We start from the raw sequence: 17,204 nt of genomic DNA, 5'->3' as shown, positions 1-17,204 counted from the left end.
TAATGGAATGTGGTATTTGTTGGGAAAGGGTCGAGGGAAACTATCTGCAGGGCAGAGATGAGACATTAGTCCACACTGTTTATTGTAACAGCCTTCACTAAGGATAAAGCCTTAAGGTGTCATACCTCTGCCTCTATGCGTTCTCCATATTATACTCATTCCCACTATCACAGTCTAACATCACACATGAGGTCACCCTTGTCCTGAAGTCTGCCTTATTATGATCATATCAACAGTCCCACTCGTGCTCTCATTTCGCACAAAGACCACACTCTTGCCAAGGCATATTTGGTTTCTTGTTCAACTAATTATCACTCAACAATGTCTGTGGCTCTGCACATCCCTCCAGGGCCCCATTTATATGTGTGGATATTACACCAGGTCATGAAAGTCTCGTGGAGGGAAAGAAGAGTCCATTGTGCCTGGGTAGCTCTGGGACCCAGGTTGGATGACATGAGGAGGACCTGATGGAGCATCTGGAGATATTTGACCAAGATAAGACTCATAGTAGAATGTGCTCAGTCAGATGCACAGACTCTGTCCCAACTGGCACTTTTCAACCGTGTAATGACGTGTATCTTAAAGCAAGATGATGCAGCTTTTTACCATAACAGATTTGATGGTTGGATGGTCTTCTTACTTGGAAAAGGGACAATGGTGGAGCTTTCTCCCTGAACGCCTGTTGTTGCTCCATGTAACTTTGGTGAGCAGAGACTGATCAACACAGAACTGAATGATAGTCACAGGTTAAATTGTCAAAATCAGGTCCAGCCATTTCAAGAATTTTGCCGATCTGTAGATCAGTTAAAAAGACTGTCATTAAATGCAAGGGTTGGTGTATTTGTTACAGCAGCAGCTCTTCTGGTGCAGGAAGCCGGGGATCATGAAGGATATCCACTGCTCAGTTGTGTTTCATATCAGTGGGTGGGACTAAACAGTCCGAGCGTCTGTCAACAGAGTGATACGCTTTGTTTTTTACATACAGGTAAATCCCTGAATGGTATACGATATCTAACTTTGACCTCAAGGGGTCTCTCAATCAAAACAACAACAAAAAACCTAGGGTGATGATGTCATGAAGCAGCGTAGAATCCTGGGAATGTTGTCACCATCATTTCTTGTCCCACAATCTTTTTGGTTCGCTTGTGCTTTTGCACTTTACTGGGAGATGACGACAGAATACGGAACAAATAATTGTGATTCTATAAAGCTGCTTTCAGATTCTGTAGATCCACCGTATTCTCTCTGGAGGAGGTGCACATGTTATATTAGGAGAGGCGGTGGACTAGTGGCAGAAACTTGGACTATGGGCAGAAAAGGTCTCTGGTTCGTCTCTGGTTCGAGAAACAACAAAAGACGAACCTGGATTGATCTTTCCAAAAATCCAAGAGGATTCTCCCTACCCTGTCTAGTGCCCCTGAGCAAGGCACCTTACTCCCCCAACATCTGCTCCCCGGGCGCTGTACATGGTCGCTCACTGCTCCGTGTGTCCTGCACCAGATGGGTCAAAAGCAGAGGTTAAATTTCCCTACCTGCATGAGTGTGCCTGTGCATGTGCAAATGTCAGAGTGAGATGCTCCGCAATTTCTAAGTATTTATCCCCCTGTCCTCCCCTTAAAGCACGTAAAAGTCCAGGAGAAGTTGATGTGTGAACACAACAGGGGATCCCCCACCGAATTCACCACAAACAAGTGGGGGGTTGACGCTAAAATTAAAAAAAGAAAATAGAAAACAAATGCCACTTGGTAAAAAAGCAGTGACACACACGCAGAAGGCACAGACGAAGATGTCAAGATAGTTTGTAGTGATAACAGCTGATGATGGTGACAGGCAAAGCAATGGGTTGGTTGGCAATACACCATGAGGTTGGTTGCCACCTGCCAAAAACCAAGAAGAAGAAGAAGAAAGCAATTGGTAAAGAATATATGATATAAATTAAAAGGCAACCAAAATGAAATATCCTGGTACCTTGAATAAAAATTGTGTTTTCTTTGAGTTTGAATATTGTTGGAAACATTTAGATAATGTAAGTAGATAAGTCAACAAAATATATGGCATAGGTCCAGATGTTTTTAGATATTTTAATGAAGAATTGTTGAATGGATCTTAACAGAAATAGTCACCACGTGTGGCTGCAGGGGGCGCTGTTCTTAAGTAAATGTTACATTGTGCTGCTTTAAACTTCAGTGTATGGGTATGTCAATATAATACAATTGCACGGATACAACAGACAGACATAGTGAAGTGTGTTTAATATTGTATTGCATTTGCAAGAGAATGGCAGTTTACATTTTAAGGCATTTTCCTTTTATTCTAATTTGTCTCATATATACATTCATTTTACAGTAGCATGATTTCACAACATCAATAAGAAAACTTCAGTATGTTTTTCCACCTTAAAAAAAACTGTAAACAAGTAAAATATCTCTCAAGAATAACTATTTTCTTTGTCTTACTTGTTATATAATAAACTATTGAACTTGCCCACTGCGTAACTCAAGGAGGACTATATTTGGTCACTGTCCAGCCATTCGTAGCTTCCAATCTGTGCTCTGCAGCATCTGGCCGTTGTAATGGAAAACAAAATGCATCACATGTGGCCTCCTGGGTTGTGTCACTGCAGTGGTGAGCGTATAGGGAATATTTTTAGTGTGTAAGAATGGGTGTAAATATGCTGGTGTGTGACCTCCCGCCTCCTCTGAGAATACTGGTAAACGTTCAGTGCACTGACGGATCAGCAGCTGGAACATGCTGCTTAGAGTGAAAACTGCTGCGGGAGAGCGTTTTCTTTTAACTGTGCCAAGACCAGATTGGAGCTGAAATGCCACCTTCATACCTTTTATTTCAGTCAAAAATATCACTAGTGATCTAAACTGTATCACAGTATGGCTTGTTTTTTTACAACCTTTACACTTTACACCAGCTCCTAGGTTTTATTTATCTACTTTGGTTCATGTAGCATTGTGCAAACAACAGTCAATGGAGCAGCTCAGGCTCCATCCAGCAGGAAGGTGTGTCCGTATTAAGGAACTTTGCCCCTGCAGGTCTGTACACAGAGGCTTCCTCATGCACATCAAGCCATTGTGCACATCAAATGAGTCCTTTTCATTTCCACCCTACAGTAGCTGGCAGCCTCTCTCCACTCTGGCACCAGAACACCTTCAGAGGAGTCAGCCAGAATAATAATAACAATGATAATAATGTGTCTACACAAGCTCAGAGGAGTCAGAGGAGTGGACTGGAAGATTCTCAGCAACATTAATGAAGCTTTCAACACAGGGAGAACCGCCTGGAGTTGATGTTCATCTTGGTGAGGCCCAGGTGCTTCAGCGGGGTGGACAGGGCGAAGGCGGCCTTCATGGGGATGTCACACAGCAGGTCCGACTCCTCTTCGCACTCCTCCAGCTCGTACGTGGCGTCGTCCAGCATCTCCTTGTGGCGGTCGCACACCTGCTCCACCTTCAGCCGGTGGATCTCCCCACGCAGGCGGATGAGCTGGCGGGCCAAGCGGTTGTCCTGGACTTGCATCTCTCTCTGAGGAGGAGGAGGAGGAGGAGGAAGAGTGAGCAGAGGTGAATGAATGAATGAAGGAGGGAAGCGGTCGGAGATTATTGGGGGGAGGGCAGGGATTTGAGGAGAAATTAAAGACCAGCAAGAATGGGGAAATTTGGATTATTCGTACTTTAATCTAATTTTATCTTCTTATGTAAGGGTGTTAATCACTGGTGTGTGTATTAGGGTAGTTGCTGCCTGGGGCCTTGGGAGAACAGACATCCAATTCTCTGAAAACGATTTGTTTAGGCTAGTAGGACTGCATGAAGTCACTCATGCTTTGCCTTGAATTAAGGTCTGACATCCATGGAGAGGATATTTCACAGATATAGGAAAAAGGAACTTAACAGCCAGAGAAAAGTGGAAAAGTGACAAATAAAAGCGTCAGGTTCAGTGATCACTCACCAGCTCTTTTCTCAGAAACTCCAAAGCATCATCAATAGTCTCAAAGCCACAGATGTTGCGCACGACCAGTTCTGAGTTCTCATTGCGTAAAAGCACAGGCACGGAGACGGCCTGTCCCCCGGCAGAGTCCGCACTTCCAGTGTCCGTGTCCGCTGGGACGCTTTCCTTCCACGGTCGGCTCTCGACGCGCTCCTGCCACTCCACATAGGACGGTCTGCGCGTCTGTAACTTCAGCTTCTCCGCCAGCGCCTTCACGCTGTCCAGATCCTCCGCGCGTCCCTCGCAGGACTCCTCTCCAAGCTCTTTAAATTCCATCGTGTCAGACAGTGACACGATCACAAGTCACGGGAATCCACCTCGAGTTCAGGTTGAGTTCACTCTCTGGTTCCTCAGCTCGGCGATAAGAGCGCAACAGGTCCTCCTCACCTCCTTTATAGGGAGTGACCGCCCATCCCGCAGGACGCGCAGGCGGCATCATTTATAGGCTTCTCTTGGAGGGAAGCCAGATCCCTTTGACCTGGCAGCAAAGACTGCGTGTCTCTTTGTCACATATTTACAGAAAATGCTGAACGAATTCATAAATTCAAGCAAATAATATCATGTTGGGATGTTTGAGTCAACATGTTCATAAAAACTGTCGAATTCCCTGTTTCCACAACATCTGTTTGGTTACTTTTTGTATAACTTTGATGACAAATTGAGTGTTGCAAATGATCTTAGTACACAATATTTTTCAGTTGCATTTTGAAGTAAGTATTATGTTACTTTATACCTTAAACCTTATAATCCTTTTGTTTCCCAAAAATATTTATATGGTTTTCTATTGTCTTCACACAAGCCGTAACTTTTAACCTGTACAGTGGCTTAACTGTGCTTTTAAAGGTGCTATATAGATAAAGTGTATTAGGCTATTATTATTATTATTATTATTATAATAATAATAATTATGGGTTAGGGTCAGGGTTGACATAATCAGATAATTTCCCTAGTAGCATTACAAAAGTGTAGAACAGGTACAATAAATAATACTTTTGCTAGAATATAAAAGTATCATTTGTAAAACGACTGAAAAGCAAAGAAAGTACTGTGAGTCCTACATTACTGCTGTGTTGATGTGTGTTAGAAGGATTTTGATGCCCTGGTCGATGACAGGGCTTTGTTTTGAGCTAGATTACATTCATCTGTTGTTTAATCTAACAAAGAGTTGCACTTTATAATTATTTGTTTCTGTTTTAATATAATGCATATATAATTTAATTACTACAATGTGGAGGCCCTTATAACTGTCTTCATCAGTTTGTATGTATTTCTCCTGAATATGCATAATTTTTGGTATTTCTTCTTATATCTTTTGTATATATCAATATATTACCTTTATAGGCATTTATATTTAGATATTATTGAGCAGGCAGAAACCTTGTACTGCAATTTGGATGAAACACACTAGTAAAAACATAACTAGCATTATTTTATATTCAGTTCTTGCCAATAGATCCCTTCCACCTAAATCGTACCATCCAATCTTACTGGACCCTTAAACAATTCGGATTAATCTTTTACAAGGTTTTCTTTGTGTTTTTTCTAGTTCTGCTTCCGTGATTTGAGGTTTTAAACCAGCTTTCTGTATGTGCGTCTGCTGCCATCTAGTGGTCATTCACCATAATGCAAGCCGATCAGTGCTGCTCCCCTCCCTCCTTGCTCCCCCCACAGTGTTCTCAACTTTTTACCAGCTTGTGGGTCTGTGTGTTTCTCTGTGTGTTTCTCTCTCTCTCTCTCTCTCTCTCTCTCTCTCTCTGTGTGTGTGTGTGTGTGTGTGTGTGTGTGTGTGTGTGTGTGTGTGTGTGTGTGACACATCAGTGCTGCTGCTGCCTCTCAGGAAACGTGCACTTCCGTTTTTACTCAGCCCAAGCAACTCTTTAGTTTCTTTCCCCCTACATTACCAGATCAGTGTCGAGCTCTGCAGCCACCTGCGTTTGAAAAGGTGCAGATAGATTATGTGGTTGAGCATGTTCGAGTAACCATGAATCTATTCATAGCCTCCTTATCGTCAAACAAACAGTGCAGGAGCTGCAGTGTTCTCCAGCCAGCATTGCGCACAGAGGAGGAGGATGCTTTTGCTTTCATTCTCTCAGGACCTTAGAGGCGAGGAGGTGATTTGAAGTTGGAGGGCTCCACCTTTGAGAGGTTTGGCTCTTTGGGTTTCTCGTTTTTTTGGGGGGGAGCTGATGGAGTTTTCTGAGCACATCAAGACCGCCAATGTGGAGGATGTAGTGCTTCGGCAGCCACTGCACCCGTCGAGCCGAGGCACCCTGTGCATCACCGGCCACCACCTGCTCTTCTCGGTCAGAGAGGAGGAGGGAGGCTCATCGCGGCAGGTTCTACTGCTCCTCAGGAACATCGATGCCACTGAGAAAAGGTGAGATCACTGCATCTTATCAACGTTGAGGATGTAAAAACAGTGGAGGGTAGAGAAGATGGTCATCTGGTTCAACGCTGGAAAAATGCCCTCGATATACGTAGAATGAACTTAATTGAGTTTGAGTGCTTTGTGGATGTTTTAGGACAACATTATTCTGAGGATGGTTACAAACTTGTGCATGCTCACATTCAACAATAACTTCAGGATTTGTACATTGGACGTGCTTGTGTTTCTTGAAGACTTTTCCAAAAAAGTGTCCAGATCTGCAGAAGCCTTTTTGATGAGATGTGAAACACAATCAAGTCTATTTGTACAAACTCCCTATGATACCATGACCTAAATGACTGAGAATCTTCACAGATAAATAACAACAATAACTAATCATCAACAAGTTTTTGTGCCAATGAATCATCCAACATCTAATTCATGTTATCCCTCAAATCTTTTTTTTTAACCAGTGTGGAAAATCTTTTTGGCTATTCCGGCCTCTTCTCTAACGCAGGCCGCAGTGAAAGGTTGGACATTTGTGTTGCAGTGTGTCTTCCCTGTTTCTGCCCTTACTGCTCACAAGTGCTGCAGAAGGAAATGTGCCAACAGCATTACAGCAGCTCTCTTGTCAGACACACACTCACACTGTGGGTCGCTTGCTTTTAGCATTCTGTTGACGTTAAACCTCATGAAAGCTTCGCTGTTACTGCTTGCAATGTTCTTTGGTCAGTAACAGAGAGTACAAAGGGAAGTCATTTGTCAGCAGGCTAAAGCTCTCCTTCCACACACAGGTTCGCCTTCCTTTCCTGCTGCAATAAAGACTTTCCGAACTGCTGTTGAGTGTTGAGTGTGGATATTTTCGTCTCCAGGACTCATAAGTGTGTATCTGTGTTTGTAGGATAGCTGGATCCTCAGGGACGATAACCATCAAGTGCAAAGATGTGCAAGTGCTCCAGCTGGACATCCCAGGCATGGAGCAGTGTCTCAACATTGCACGCTCTATCGAGGTGTCACAAGTCATTAAATAATCCGAATGAGACCTCAAACATTTCCTCTTTGCACTTTTCGCTTTGAATCTGATCATCTATTTTGACGTCCAGCAATGATCTGTTTCTCTCCAACTCTCTGTAGACCCTGTCCGGTCTGGACTGTGTGTCGGATATGTATCCTTTCTTCTACAGACCTCCTGATCTCAGCCTGCAGGACCAGTGGGGTCTCTCATCCCCTGAAAGGCACTACAGTCAAATGAAGGAGCTGGTAACCAACATAATAGAACTACCCGTACTTGTAAAAAAGCTGCTGCTGCGTAGAAATGTAATACCACATGCATAAAATATATATTATTACCCACCGGAGTCTCACAGCTAACCTTTCCCAACAATAGTCCGACACCCACATGACAGGAAAATGCCAGGGAAATGGAATGAATGAAAGTAGGAGGTCAACATTCAGGATATCCTTGTCGCTTAGTTTTCATTTGTTTTCCCCTAACTCCAGAATGTGTTTAACAGAGAGACATCTTCCTCTGGGAATAGCATGTTGCGATGGTAAAATAAACCTCATGGTCCACTCCCTTAGTGGACCATGAGGGCAGCTTTATTGATGCATTTTATAGGCACACTGTTCCCAAAACATGGGCGATTGGGCGAGTAAAAATAGTTAAACTGAAGTCCAAAGATGTTTTTTTATTCATCTTGTTCATCGATCATCTTTTGGGACTTCTGTTTTAGCATTTTTTTTTGAGAAGTAGGTTATTATTTAGTGGGAAAAAGATAATTATCTTGTATCTTGCTTTTATAAGTTGCATTTATAGAACTTTTAAGAATTTGTTAATTTTATTTCTTAAAGTTGTTCTGACTGTGGTGTTCTCATCTGTAAGATGTGTGGTGCTTGAGTCTCAAACGGTTTAAACAAGACCTTGAAAAGTCTTTTTAAAATCTGCATCTTTATTTTGTAATGGAAAATGTATCAGCTTTACATACAAAGTCACCATGATGTATTTCTTGTAATTTTAGCCAAAGATTTTGGATCAGGTTTAGAGTTGTGCAACTTATATTTTGTATAAATTTTCAGGTCAAATGTCAGAAGTGAAACCCTCTCCCTTGAACACGTCAGCAGCTAGCATGTGCAGAGGGACGTGATATATAATGAGTTTTTACAACCAAGTACCTCTAACAGCAGCTATTTGTCCGTGTTCTGTGATTGGTGCTCGTCAACCTTCTCTCTCCTCTGTTCGCAGCATGATAGGTGGAGACTGAGCACTGTGAACAGAGGATACTCAGTGTGTCCCACCTACCCCCCAGCTGTCATCGTTCCTAAAGAGATAACCGATGACATGCTGCTAAAAGTGGCCAAATTCAGACAGGGAGGACGCTTCCCTGTGCTCTGCTACTACCACAGGAAGAACGGCATGGTGAGACGTTTGAGTGTTTCTCCTCTGGTCTGAACATGCAAACACATTGTGCCAAATAACTCCAACCAAAACCAAAACTTCTCAGGTAATCATGCGCAGCAGTCAGCCGCTGACTGGAGCCAATAGGAAGCGCTGCAGGGAAGACGAGCTCCTCCTCCAGGTTGTGATTGACGACTCGGACAAAGGTTACATTATTGACACCCGCTCTAGTCAGCAGGCTCAGCAGGCCCGGATGATGGGCGGGGGGTTTGAGTCCAAATCGTGCTACAGCGGCTGGAAGAGACTGCACAAGCAGATGGAAAGGTCTGTGTGTGTGTGTGTGTGTGTGTGTGTGTGTGTGTGTGTGTGTGTGTGTGTGTGTGTGTGTGTGTGTGTGTGTGTGTGTGTGTGTGTTTGTGTGTGTGTGCACTGCAGAAGCTTTTAAACCATGTTAAGACTTTGATCTTTCCCATCAAGTGAACCTCAGTCCCTTTAAAACAGGGGTAAAGCCCTCCAGGAGAGCCTCATCAAGCTGGTGGAGGCCTGTGGCGACGGGTCCCACAATATGGACCGCTGGCTGAGTAAGCTGGAGAATTCCAAATGGTTGTCACATGTCCAGACTGCTCTGTCAACGGCTGGTCTGCTGGCAGAGTGTGTGGAGAGGTATGATCTTACACCTCTGCTGTGTTTACACTGGGATTAATGTGTATATTCATATCCTGTATCCAGACCTTTTTCTCGAATACAAATTTGCAGGGGGGTAGTACAATAAACATTATTATGTAGAAAATAAGATATTCATGTAGAGTTTCTGGACTCTGGTGTGTCTGTCTGCTTTGTCCAGGGACGGTCATTCAGTTCTGGTTCACGGCTCTGAAGGGACAGATTCCACTTTGCTCATCAGCACTCTGGCTCAGCTCATCATGGACCCAAGCTGCCGCACTCTGGAGGGCTTCCTGACTCTGTTGGAGAGGGAGTGGGTGCAGGTGTGTGTCTCTGTCTGTTACTCTGTCTGTGTGTGTGTGTGTGTGTGTGTGTGTGTGTGTGTGCGTGTGTGTGCACGCGTGAGACATCTAAGTAGCACCTGACATATTTGGTGGTTGTTGTTGGCCTTATGGAGATGGACCAAGAAGCTGCAATTACTCAAGGATGAAAAAAAACATTGACCATGTTTTTCAGTGTAAAAACCTCCTTTTGTAGTTGCAGATCATATTCACTTAAGAGCTAAGGCAGTGAAAGGCAGTTAAGGACAGGAAGTGGGGGTGTAACATAACTGTGGAAAACAGGAACTAGAATGATCATAATTTAGGAGACAAATAACCAAGTTATATCAGTCCATGAGTATCGAGATTCAAGAAACAGGAGACATATGGAGAGGGGACGCAGTTCATGCTTATTGGTTATTACAGTTGCAGTGTTGAAATACACCGATGCAGGTGAACAAGTTGACCTCTAAGGTAAGTGGTCCAAATGACACATTTTGTATTCTGTGCCCCAAGGTAAACATGAGGCCCTGGCTAAAGGGTAAAAGGGTGACTCTTGCACTAACTGCTCAAATGAGGTCATAGACAATCAATTGGAAACATAGGACAAGATGGAGAATATCCCTTGTATCCATGTTGAAAAAGGCAAAACATTTATAAATCGAAAAGGGACATGTGAAACTGCAGAAATTAGTGTGTTTGTTTGTGCCCTGTATGTACTGTGTGTGTTTCCTGTCTCAGGCGGGACACCCGTTCCAGCAGCGATGTGCCCACTCGGCCTTCTCCCACGCCCGTCTCCAGCAGGAGTCCCCGCTCTTCCTGCTGCTGCTGGACAGTGTTTGGCAGCTGTGGCATCAGTTTCCTCTGGCGCTGGGCTTCTCAGAGGCGCTGCTCCTCAGGCTGGCGACCGAGGCCTACGCCTCAGACTACGGCACCTTCCTGTGTAACAGCGACCAGGAGAGGTCGGCAGTTCTTCTCCAAATATTCGGACACAAAACCTGTTGTGTCATAGTAACCGCTATCCTCACACGCTTCATGTTACCTGATTCCGATGTCTGCTTTCCGCAGGTGTTCACTAGAGGTGAAGGAGAAGACTCACTGTTTGTTCCAGGCCCTGCTGAGGCCCAAGGAGAGGGAGCCCTACTCTAACCCCCTGTACGAGCACACTGAGCTGGCAATCTGGCCCTCGGTCCACCCTCAGTCCCTGCAGCTCTGGAGAGGTGAGCTTTGATTGACAGACATAATAAATCCTATCTTTATTAAAGGGTGTGGTCTTTCAGTTTGAGAGCAGGACTTGTTGATTTATTAGCACTTTCAGATTTGCTTATGCTTTCACTCAAGACCATGGGCTCACATGGCCCCTGCTGGAGATGTCCTCTGCTTGTGCTCAGACTGTGTGCTTGCACTCAGTTTATTGTTGCTTGGACAGATCTTGTGGGCTCCAGCTCTTCTTCCCCTCGTGCTCACACTGCTCCTGTGTCTTCTGTGTCTGCTTTTGGATTTCTCCTCTCTGCTCGTATTATTACTTCTTATCTTTACTTCTGTCTATAGATTCACTTCTTTAAGAGTCTTGTATGGGTGGTCCGTGCACTGCTGCCCTCCGTGGCATTATTTACACACTCAGCTAACACACCCAAAGCAATGGCAGGACAATTAAATATGTCAACACAACACGTGACCTTCTATTGGAACCTGAAGCGCAGGAAATCTGTCCAAGCAACAAAATATCTCAGGGCAAGCGTGCGATTTTTCCTGTTCTCAAACTTGTGTGTTAGCTTAATCAGTTATATTCATTCAATATTGTAGCATCCCATTTAATCTCAGTGAGTTCCCTGGTGTTGAATGGTCACCTGTTGCTAACTTTGAGGAGTCTTGATGCTGACCCAAGCTCACATCTGATCCTTAGGCTTTTTCCTGAGGTGGACCCTACAGACTCGGCACCTGGAAGAGGCTCAGGAGGAAATAAGAAACATGGTCAATGAGTGGGGGAAGCTGGTGCTCACCTGACAAAACCCCCTGAATAAGCCCGAAAGTTACAATGTGCAATGCCAGTGGACTGTGAAAATACTTTTCGGAATTCTTAACAATCATTTTTATGTATAATTGTTTTGGTAGTTTGTTTACTCTTTCATAAAACTGTTTTGGAAAAAAAAATGTTATGTGTTTAATGCTTTACAAACCTCGAATATAACATACGTTTTGCATCATTCCAGTGAGGTACATATTTTCTGACATATATTCACCATTAAATAATATCAATAGAGGGGTGCTACATAACGGACACACCCCCCAGTCCTGTTAAGCTCAGCTAAACACTCTTCACAATACAAATCCCTGTGCACAGCAAGTCAGCATGTTTGCACGCTCTGAGCTTTGCAGGCTGGAGACTGTAGTCCTGTTCAGTCAAGAGCCACCAGCCCGGGTGATTACAACAAGAGGACAAGAACCACGTAGCCCAGCATGACTCTCCACACCTGCCTATGTATCCAGTGGTCACTGGGCGAACTGAAACGGTGACCAATCGGATGGGTTGGTGATCTCTTCACTCTGACATTTAAATGCCTCAAAAACTCTTAATCAGCATTTCTCTTGTGATTTAGTTTAGTGGAATAGTTTTGGATTGACTGCAACTGCTGGTGTTGGATCAAGAATCATCTTTGTGGGATTTCTGATTTTTCAGCACACAGGTAATGAATTTGTACATATGATCCATTTATAATACTATTTAATATGATCTTGTCTATAATAATTTTTTCTTAAGATGTGTAGCAGTGATAAATACTGTCTCATGTGGTTCTGTTTAACTTTTCTAAAGAGCTGCTGCTGGACATGAATCCGGGCGTGCGGGTCTGTGTGCCCACTGTGGCCCTGCTGGGCATGTTTTGCCGAGGTTGCCTGAGCAGGGTGCAGAGTTTGCCCCGTCGCAGCTTCAGCACTTTGCACAAGCGAATGAGCAGGTGGAACAGTGTGGAGACCAGCGGCCCGCTACCTTCTCAGGAACACCCTCGTGTCCTCATCACAGGTTAAACAAATCCACATCTGTCTGTTCTGAGCATGTAACGGCCATTGTTTTCTACCACTTTCACTGGGCAACCAATGTTTGGCTTCTGTTGGCAACAGAAGCTGTTACAGTTCGGGGCAGGATGCCCTGCTCAGAGTCATCTCCGGGGAGCCGAGAACAGCACAAAACACAACCAGGCACATACTAAGCATCAAACAACAGGATAAGTTGAAGTACTGGGGTGAAGGTTTCATATGATTCAGTGACATGAGTGGAATACTACGGACACATGCTGTCCATTCTGTCTGTTCGAGTTGTTTTCACTGTGCACCAGCACCAGGACCCCATTTTGACTCATCACAATAGAGTGCATGCAGACAGTGCTAGTCACATAAAAGAGCCAATGAGTGGCACTGGGTGAGAATAATAGCCTGCTGCCACTTTTTGTCCCATGATAAAGCTTTGGAACAAATGAATGCTTTTTTTTCCACCAGCTTAAGCATGGTGCGCCAAAAACATTGATATCACGTTCATACTGAGCTCCAGGCATGTTTTGTTTTTTTCTGCAAAGTCAATATATTCAATGGGTCTCTGTGTACAGGTGGCCTTGGGCAGTTAGGTGTGGGGCTTGCACAATCACTGAGGTGAGATATTTATAAATTCCTGAGATATGGAAGTTTGTGAAAATTTGAAATTTGACATCTCTTTATTAATGTCTAGAAATCTGTATGGACGAGAGAACGTCATCCTGTCAGACATCAAGAAGCCTCCGCCTCATGTTTTCACCAGTGGTATGCAAAATATAAATTAGTTTGATGGCTTTTAATGTCCTGTTTTCCTTTGTTAATACTTTTAAATGCTCTTCCCTCTTTTTTCCTATCAGGTCCATTCGTATACGCTGATGTGTTGGACTACAAGCACCTTAGAGAAATTATTGTAAATAATCGAATCACTTGGCTCATCCACTACAGTGCTTTGCTCAGTGCTGTTGGCGAGGCTAATGTGGCTTTGGCACGCAAGATCAACATCACAGGTCCACCGGACGGCACACGATATTTACAGGTACCGCATTTTAGGAAAGATTGACGTGTTTTGACTCCTCTCTGTGTGTTCTAGGCCTTCATAACGTGCTGGACTTGGCACTGGAGAACTGCCTGCGCCTCTTTGTCCCCAGCACCATCGGAGCGTTTGGCCCCTCTTCTCCACGTGACCCGGCCCCAGACCTCTGTATCCAAAGACCTCGAACCATATACGGCGTGTCCAAAGTGCATGGGGAGCTGATGGGAGAGGTGAAATTATTTATAATACACATTATAATATAAGACACTTAGGATGCCATGATTGTATTTATAGGTTTTTCAGATCTCATATTCATGTTAATCATTCTTCAGTATCTCCATCATAAATATGGCCTGGACTTCCGCTGCCTACGTTACCCAGGTGTGATATCAGTTAACAGTTCTCCTGGAGGAGGAACCACAGGTATTGCTCAACTTAACATCTGCATATACCACACTCTGAGAAAAAATATATATATATATATATGTGTGTGTGTACAGCAAAACCAGCTCGATGTTATGGACTAAGCAGCCCTGACCTCTTTCTTCACAGACTACGCAGTTCAAATCTTCCACGATGCTCTCAGCACGGGTCACCACGAGTGCTACTTGCGACCTGACACTCGTCTACCCATGATGCACGTCTCTGACTGCCACCGTGCCACAGTGGAGTTCATGCAGGCACAGGAGTGCCAAATGTCCCTGCGTACCTACAACATAGCTGCCATGAGTTTCACTCCGGAAGAAGTGGCCCAAGAAATACGCAAGCATCTCCCCCATCTCAAGGTCACCTACAACCCAGACTCTGTCCGCCAGAACATCGGTACGACTTAAAGCGTGTGGTACACACACCTTAACACAAAACCTGGATGGGATGATAAAGTTGTGCAGCATATATAGACTGGGGTAGTGTCAAACTGGAATGAAAACAATTCAGCTACATGTAAATGGATGTTAATAAGTGATATGTCCTGTTTTGGTTATATTTATAAAAAATGTACTTTGGTATTGAAGAATCAAAACGGCATGTTTGTAATTAAAAGTCAAAAATTTTAACTTTCAAGATAAAAACAGCAGTTTTATCTCTAAGGTTTTTAGGGCTCCTGCAGGGGCGGATATAGGATTTATATAATAATATACAAAAGCTTTAACAAATTATTTTTAGTTGGGTAAGTGAAAAAGTTTAAATTATAAAATAAATTGAAAAAAAACTATTGACAGTACAGTGGCATTTCAGGTACCAATCAGGTTTCAGCTGGGGCCAGTGCCCCCCTGGCCCCGCCCCTAGATCCTTGGCCTCCCTCTGTTTTCCGTTTTTCATCCTATTTTGTTTTTGAATTAATTGTGCGGTTTATATCATCATCTTCACGTAAACTACTACGAATGGTTTTAATGTGGTCATGTTTGTTACTTTGCAGCAGACAGCTGGCCTGTCAGGTTTGATGACACCAACGCTCGCAGAGACTGGGGCTGGGCACCAGCCTTTGGGCTGGAAGAGCTGGTGTCCGACATGTTGCACTTCATTCGAGCCAAGAGGACCAATAAGGGTTTGCCAGTCAGCTAGCAAACCCTGCTCCACAGAGACTGACCAATGCCCTACCCCTACATGAACTATACACTATCTCTCTCTTCACTTTTCAGAATGTGTTTCTCTGGAACATTACAGCAATGAGCCACGGCCTGTCTGTTAGGTGTAATTCATAGTTAGAAGCCCTCAGAATACAGTGGATTGTGAGATTCCACACGCAATGCACACAATGACACACATCTCAGTCTTTTTCAGGGAATAATATGCTGTCAAACCTTCTCTCCATCTTTGTTGTTTGTAATCGTGATCGTGTTACCAGCATCACTCAGATGCAAAAGAAAATCATTTGTTTCGTAAGCTTCAGAGATTTCAAATATCATACAAATCACGTGCATGGACTCTCCAGTCTGTTACAATGTCTGTTACAATGTCTAATACAATATGGACCAGTCGCAGATTGAAAGTATCAAAGCTGTTGTATGCTTTGATTCCACAATCATCTGGAATGGCTGGCTCAGTTAGCTCTGGACTGAAATGACACATCATGTATTCTGGCTGTTTCATAATATCAAGTGAAAATCACACACTGGACACAAACCCACTACCCTTGCTGTGGCATCAAGCAGGAAGCTTTTAGTTTACTTTCTTCTGGCCAGCAGTGTGATTTTGATTATGAATATGCAACAACAAGCCGTATTGACTGTAGATTACTTTTGGAAAACTGTCTAAAATGCAGTGTTGTTTGAATCAGACTTTGACTAATAAAAAATGTAATTTACCTAAATAGCAGTGATCATTATATATTGCTCTATTCAATATATTAAGATGGTTACTGGGTACAATGACTATTACATGAGTATTTACATTTTAAGGGATCAGATACTTGACTAGTACTTGATTACATTGATATCAAATTATTTTTAGTGGCATTTCAGGTACCAGTCAGGTTTCAGCTGGGGCCAGTCCCCCCCTGCCCCCTACATTTCCGACAATAACCATTTTTTTTACAACACTACATTCAAAACACAACTATAACTAGGGTTACGTTGTAGCACTGGTGGGCCCCGAGCTGCCGCATGTTGAAGCCTCTTGGTGGAGAGAACGATTGATGACCAAGCGCACTTTTGTTTCAAACCTCTTTCCCTCTGAACCTACAGTGTGTTCAACAGACCAATGTGATGTGATTTGAGGTTGAGCTACATCATGACCTCATGGTGAAGTAGCCGTCGTACAGAGTAGAATAGAATATACAGAAGATGTACACTCCTGATCAAAATCTTAAGACCAGTTAAAAGATTGCATGAATTTGCATTTTGCACTGTTGAATCTTAGGAAGGTTCTAAGTAGAGTTTCAAAATGCAAAAAGAAGAAATGGGAACAAGAGCCCAAAAGTTGTGAGCAGGCAATTTATTGAAAACAACAATTTAACTGAAGTAGGCTGTTCATCAGCTGATCAAAAGTTTAAGACCACAGCTAAAAAAACAAACAAAAACTCCTAAAACAGAAATTGAAGTGTCAAAAACTGACTCAGTAATGAGTAGCTCCACCATTATTGTTGATCACTTCAAAAATTCGTTTTGGCATGCTAGATGCAAGTGTTTCCAAAAGGCTAGTGCGAATGTTGCGCCAAGTGGTGAAGACGGCTTCACGAAGGGCATCCACTGTCTGGAACTGAAGTCCATTTTTGTAAACTTCCCTTGCCATCCATCCCCAAATGTTCTCAATTGGATTAAGATCAGGGGAACACGCAGGATGGTCCAAAAGAGTGATGTTATTCTCCTGGAAAAAAGTCTTGGTCAGACGGGCATTGTGAATTGGAGCGTTGTCCTGCTGAAAAACCCAGTCGTTACCACACAGACGAGGGCCCTCAGTCATGAG

At 43.5% G+C, this 17,204-nt stretch overlaps 3 protein-coding genes across 4 annotated transcripts; 2 read left to right on the top strand and 1 right to left on the bottom strand.

Annotated features, from left to right (window-relative positions):
- Positions 1-2,067: 2,067 nt before the first annotated feature.
- fam167b (family with sequence similarity 167 member B) lies at positions 2,068-4,397 on the bottom strand. The gene is made up of 2 exons (XM_053434368.1): positions 3,958-4,397; positions 2,068-3,534 (listed from the first exon to the last, which is right to left on the bottom strand). The coding sequence occupies exons 1-2, from the start codon at positions 4,270-4,272 to the stop codon at positions 3,271-3,273; spliced, it is 579 nt and encodes a 192-aa protein (XP_053290343.1). The 5' UTR covers positions 4,273-4,397; the 3' UTR covers positions 2,068-3,270.
- A 1,367-nt stretch (positions 4,398-5,764) lies between these two features.
- Positions 5,765-11,784, top strand: zgc:154055 (uncharacterized protein LOC556036 homolog). Of its 2 annotated transcripts, XM_053435037.1 has the most exons (11): positions 5,765-6,373; positions 6,835-6,891; positions 7,263-7,371; positions 7,496-7,621; positions 8,604-8,777; positions 8,863-9,080; positions 9,258-9,419; positions 9,601-9,742; positions 10,481-10,701; positions 10,808-10,959; positions 11,646-11,784. In XM_053435037.1, exons 1-11 carry the CDS (start codon positions 6,183-6,185, stop codon positions 11,744-11,746), a joined length of 1,653 nt encoding a protein of 550 aa, XP_053291012.1. In that variant the 5' UTR covers positions 5,765-6,182; the 3' UTR covers positions 11,747-11,784. The 2 variants fall into 2 exon arrangements, with proteins under 2 accessions (XP_053291012.1, XP_053291013.1); XM_053435038.1 differs by lacking the exon at positions 6,835-6,891.
- A 515-nt stretch (positions 11,785-12,299) lies between these two features.
- On the top strand, positions 12,300-16,110 carry tdh2 (L-threonine dehydrogenase 2). Its single transcript, XM_053435039.1, has 9 exons — positions 12,300-12,426; positions 12,555-12,761; positions 13,342-13,384; positions 13,461-13,531; positions 13,624-13,773; positions 13,857-14,029; positions 14,132-14,222; positions 14,352-14,621; positions 15,217-16,110. The coding sequence occupies exons 2-9, from the start codon at positions 12,569-12,571 to the stop codon at positions 15,360-15,362; spliced, it is 1,137 nt and encodes a 378-aa protein (XP_053291014.1). The 5' UTR covers positions 12,300-12,426; positions 12,555-12,568; the 3' UTR covers positions 15,363-16,110.
- The last annotated feature ends 1,094 nt before the right edge of the window (positions 16,111-17,204 follow it).

The sequence above is a fragment of the Pleuronectes platessa genome, chromosome 11 (genome assembly GCF_947347685.1).
Source record: "Pleuronectes platessa chromosome 11, fPlePla1.1, whole genome shotgun sequence".
In the NCBI taxonomy this organism is placed as follows: Eukaryota; Metazoa; Chordata; class Actinopteri; order Pleuronectiformes; family Pleuronectidae; genus Pleuronectes; species Pleuronectes platessa.
Note: the sequence above shows the minus strand (reverse complement) of the source record. Positions and strands in the feature narration are given on the sequence as shown.

What these genes read in the sequence shown, in the direction of transcription:
- zgc:154055 (XM_053435037.1), top strand. Translation starts at nt 6,183, where the DNA reads ATGGAGTTTTCTGAGCACATCAAGACCGCCAATGTGGAGGATGTAGTG. An exon ending in ATCGATGCCACTGAGAAAAG is followed by an intron (nt 6,374 to 6,834) that starts GTGAGATCACTG and finishes TTTTTTAACCAG; the next exon opens with TGTGGAAAATCTTTTTGGCT. An exon ending in CTGGCAGAGTGTGTGGAGAG is followed by an intron (nt 9,420 to 9,600) that starts GTATGATCTTAC and finishes TGCTTTGTCCAG; the next exon opens with GGACGGTCATTCAGTTCTGG.
- fam167b (XM_053434368.1), bottom strand. Translation starts at nt 4,272, where the DNA reads ATGGAATTTAAAGAGCTTGGAGAGGAGTCCTGCGAGGGACGCGCGGAG. An exon ending in AGTTTCTGAGAAAAGAGCTG is followed by an intron (nt 3,535 to 3,957) that starts GTGAGTGATCAC and finishes CCTCCTCCTCAG; the next exon opens with AGAGAGATGCAAGTCCAGGA.
- tdh2 (XM_053435039.1), top strand. Translation starts at nt 12,569, where the DNA reads ATGAATCCGGGCGTGCGGGTCTGTGTGCCCACTGTGGCCCTGCTGGGC. An exon ending in CCCTCGTGTCCTCATCACAG is followed by an intron (nt 12,762 to 13,341) that starts GTTAAACAAATC and finishes CTCTGTGTACAG; the next exon opens with GTGGCCTTGGGCAGTTAGGT. An exon ending in CTCTGTCCGCCAGAACATCG is followed by an intron (nt 14,622 to 15,216) that starts GTACGACTTAAA and finishes GTTACTTTGCAG; the next exon opens with CAGACAGCTGGCCTGTCAGG.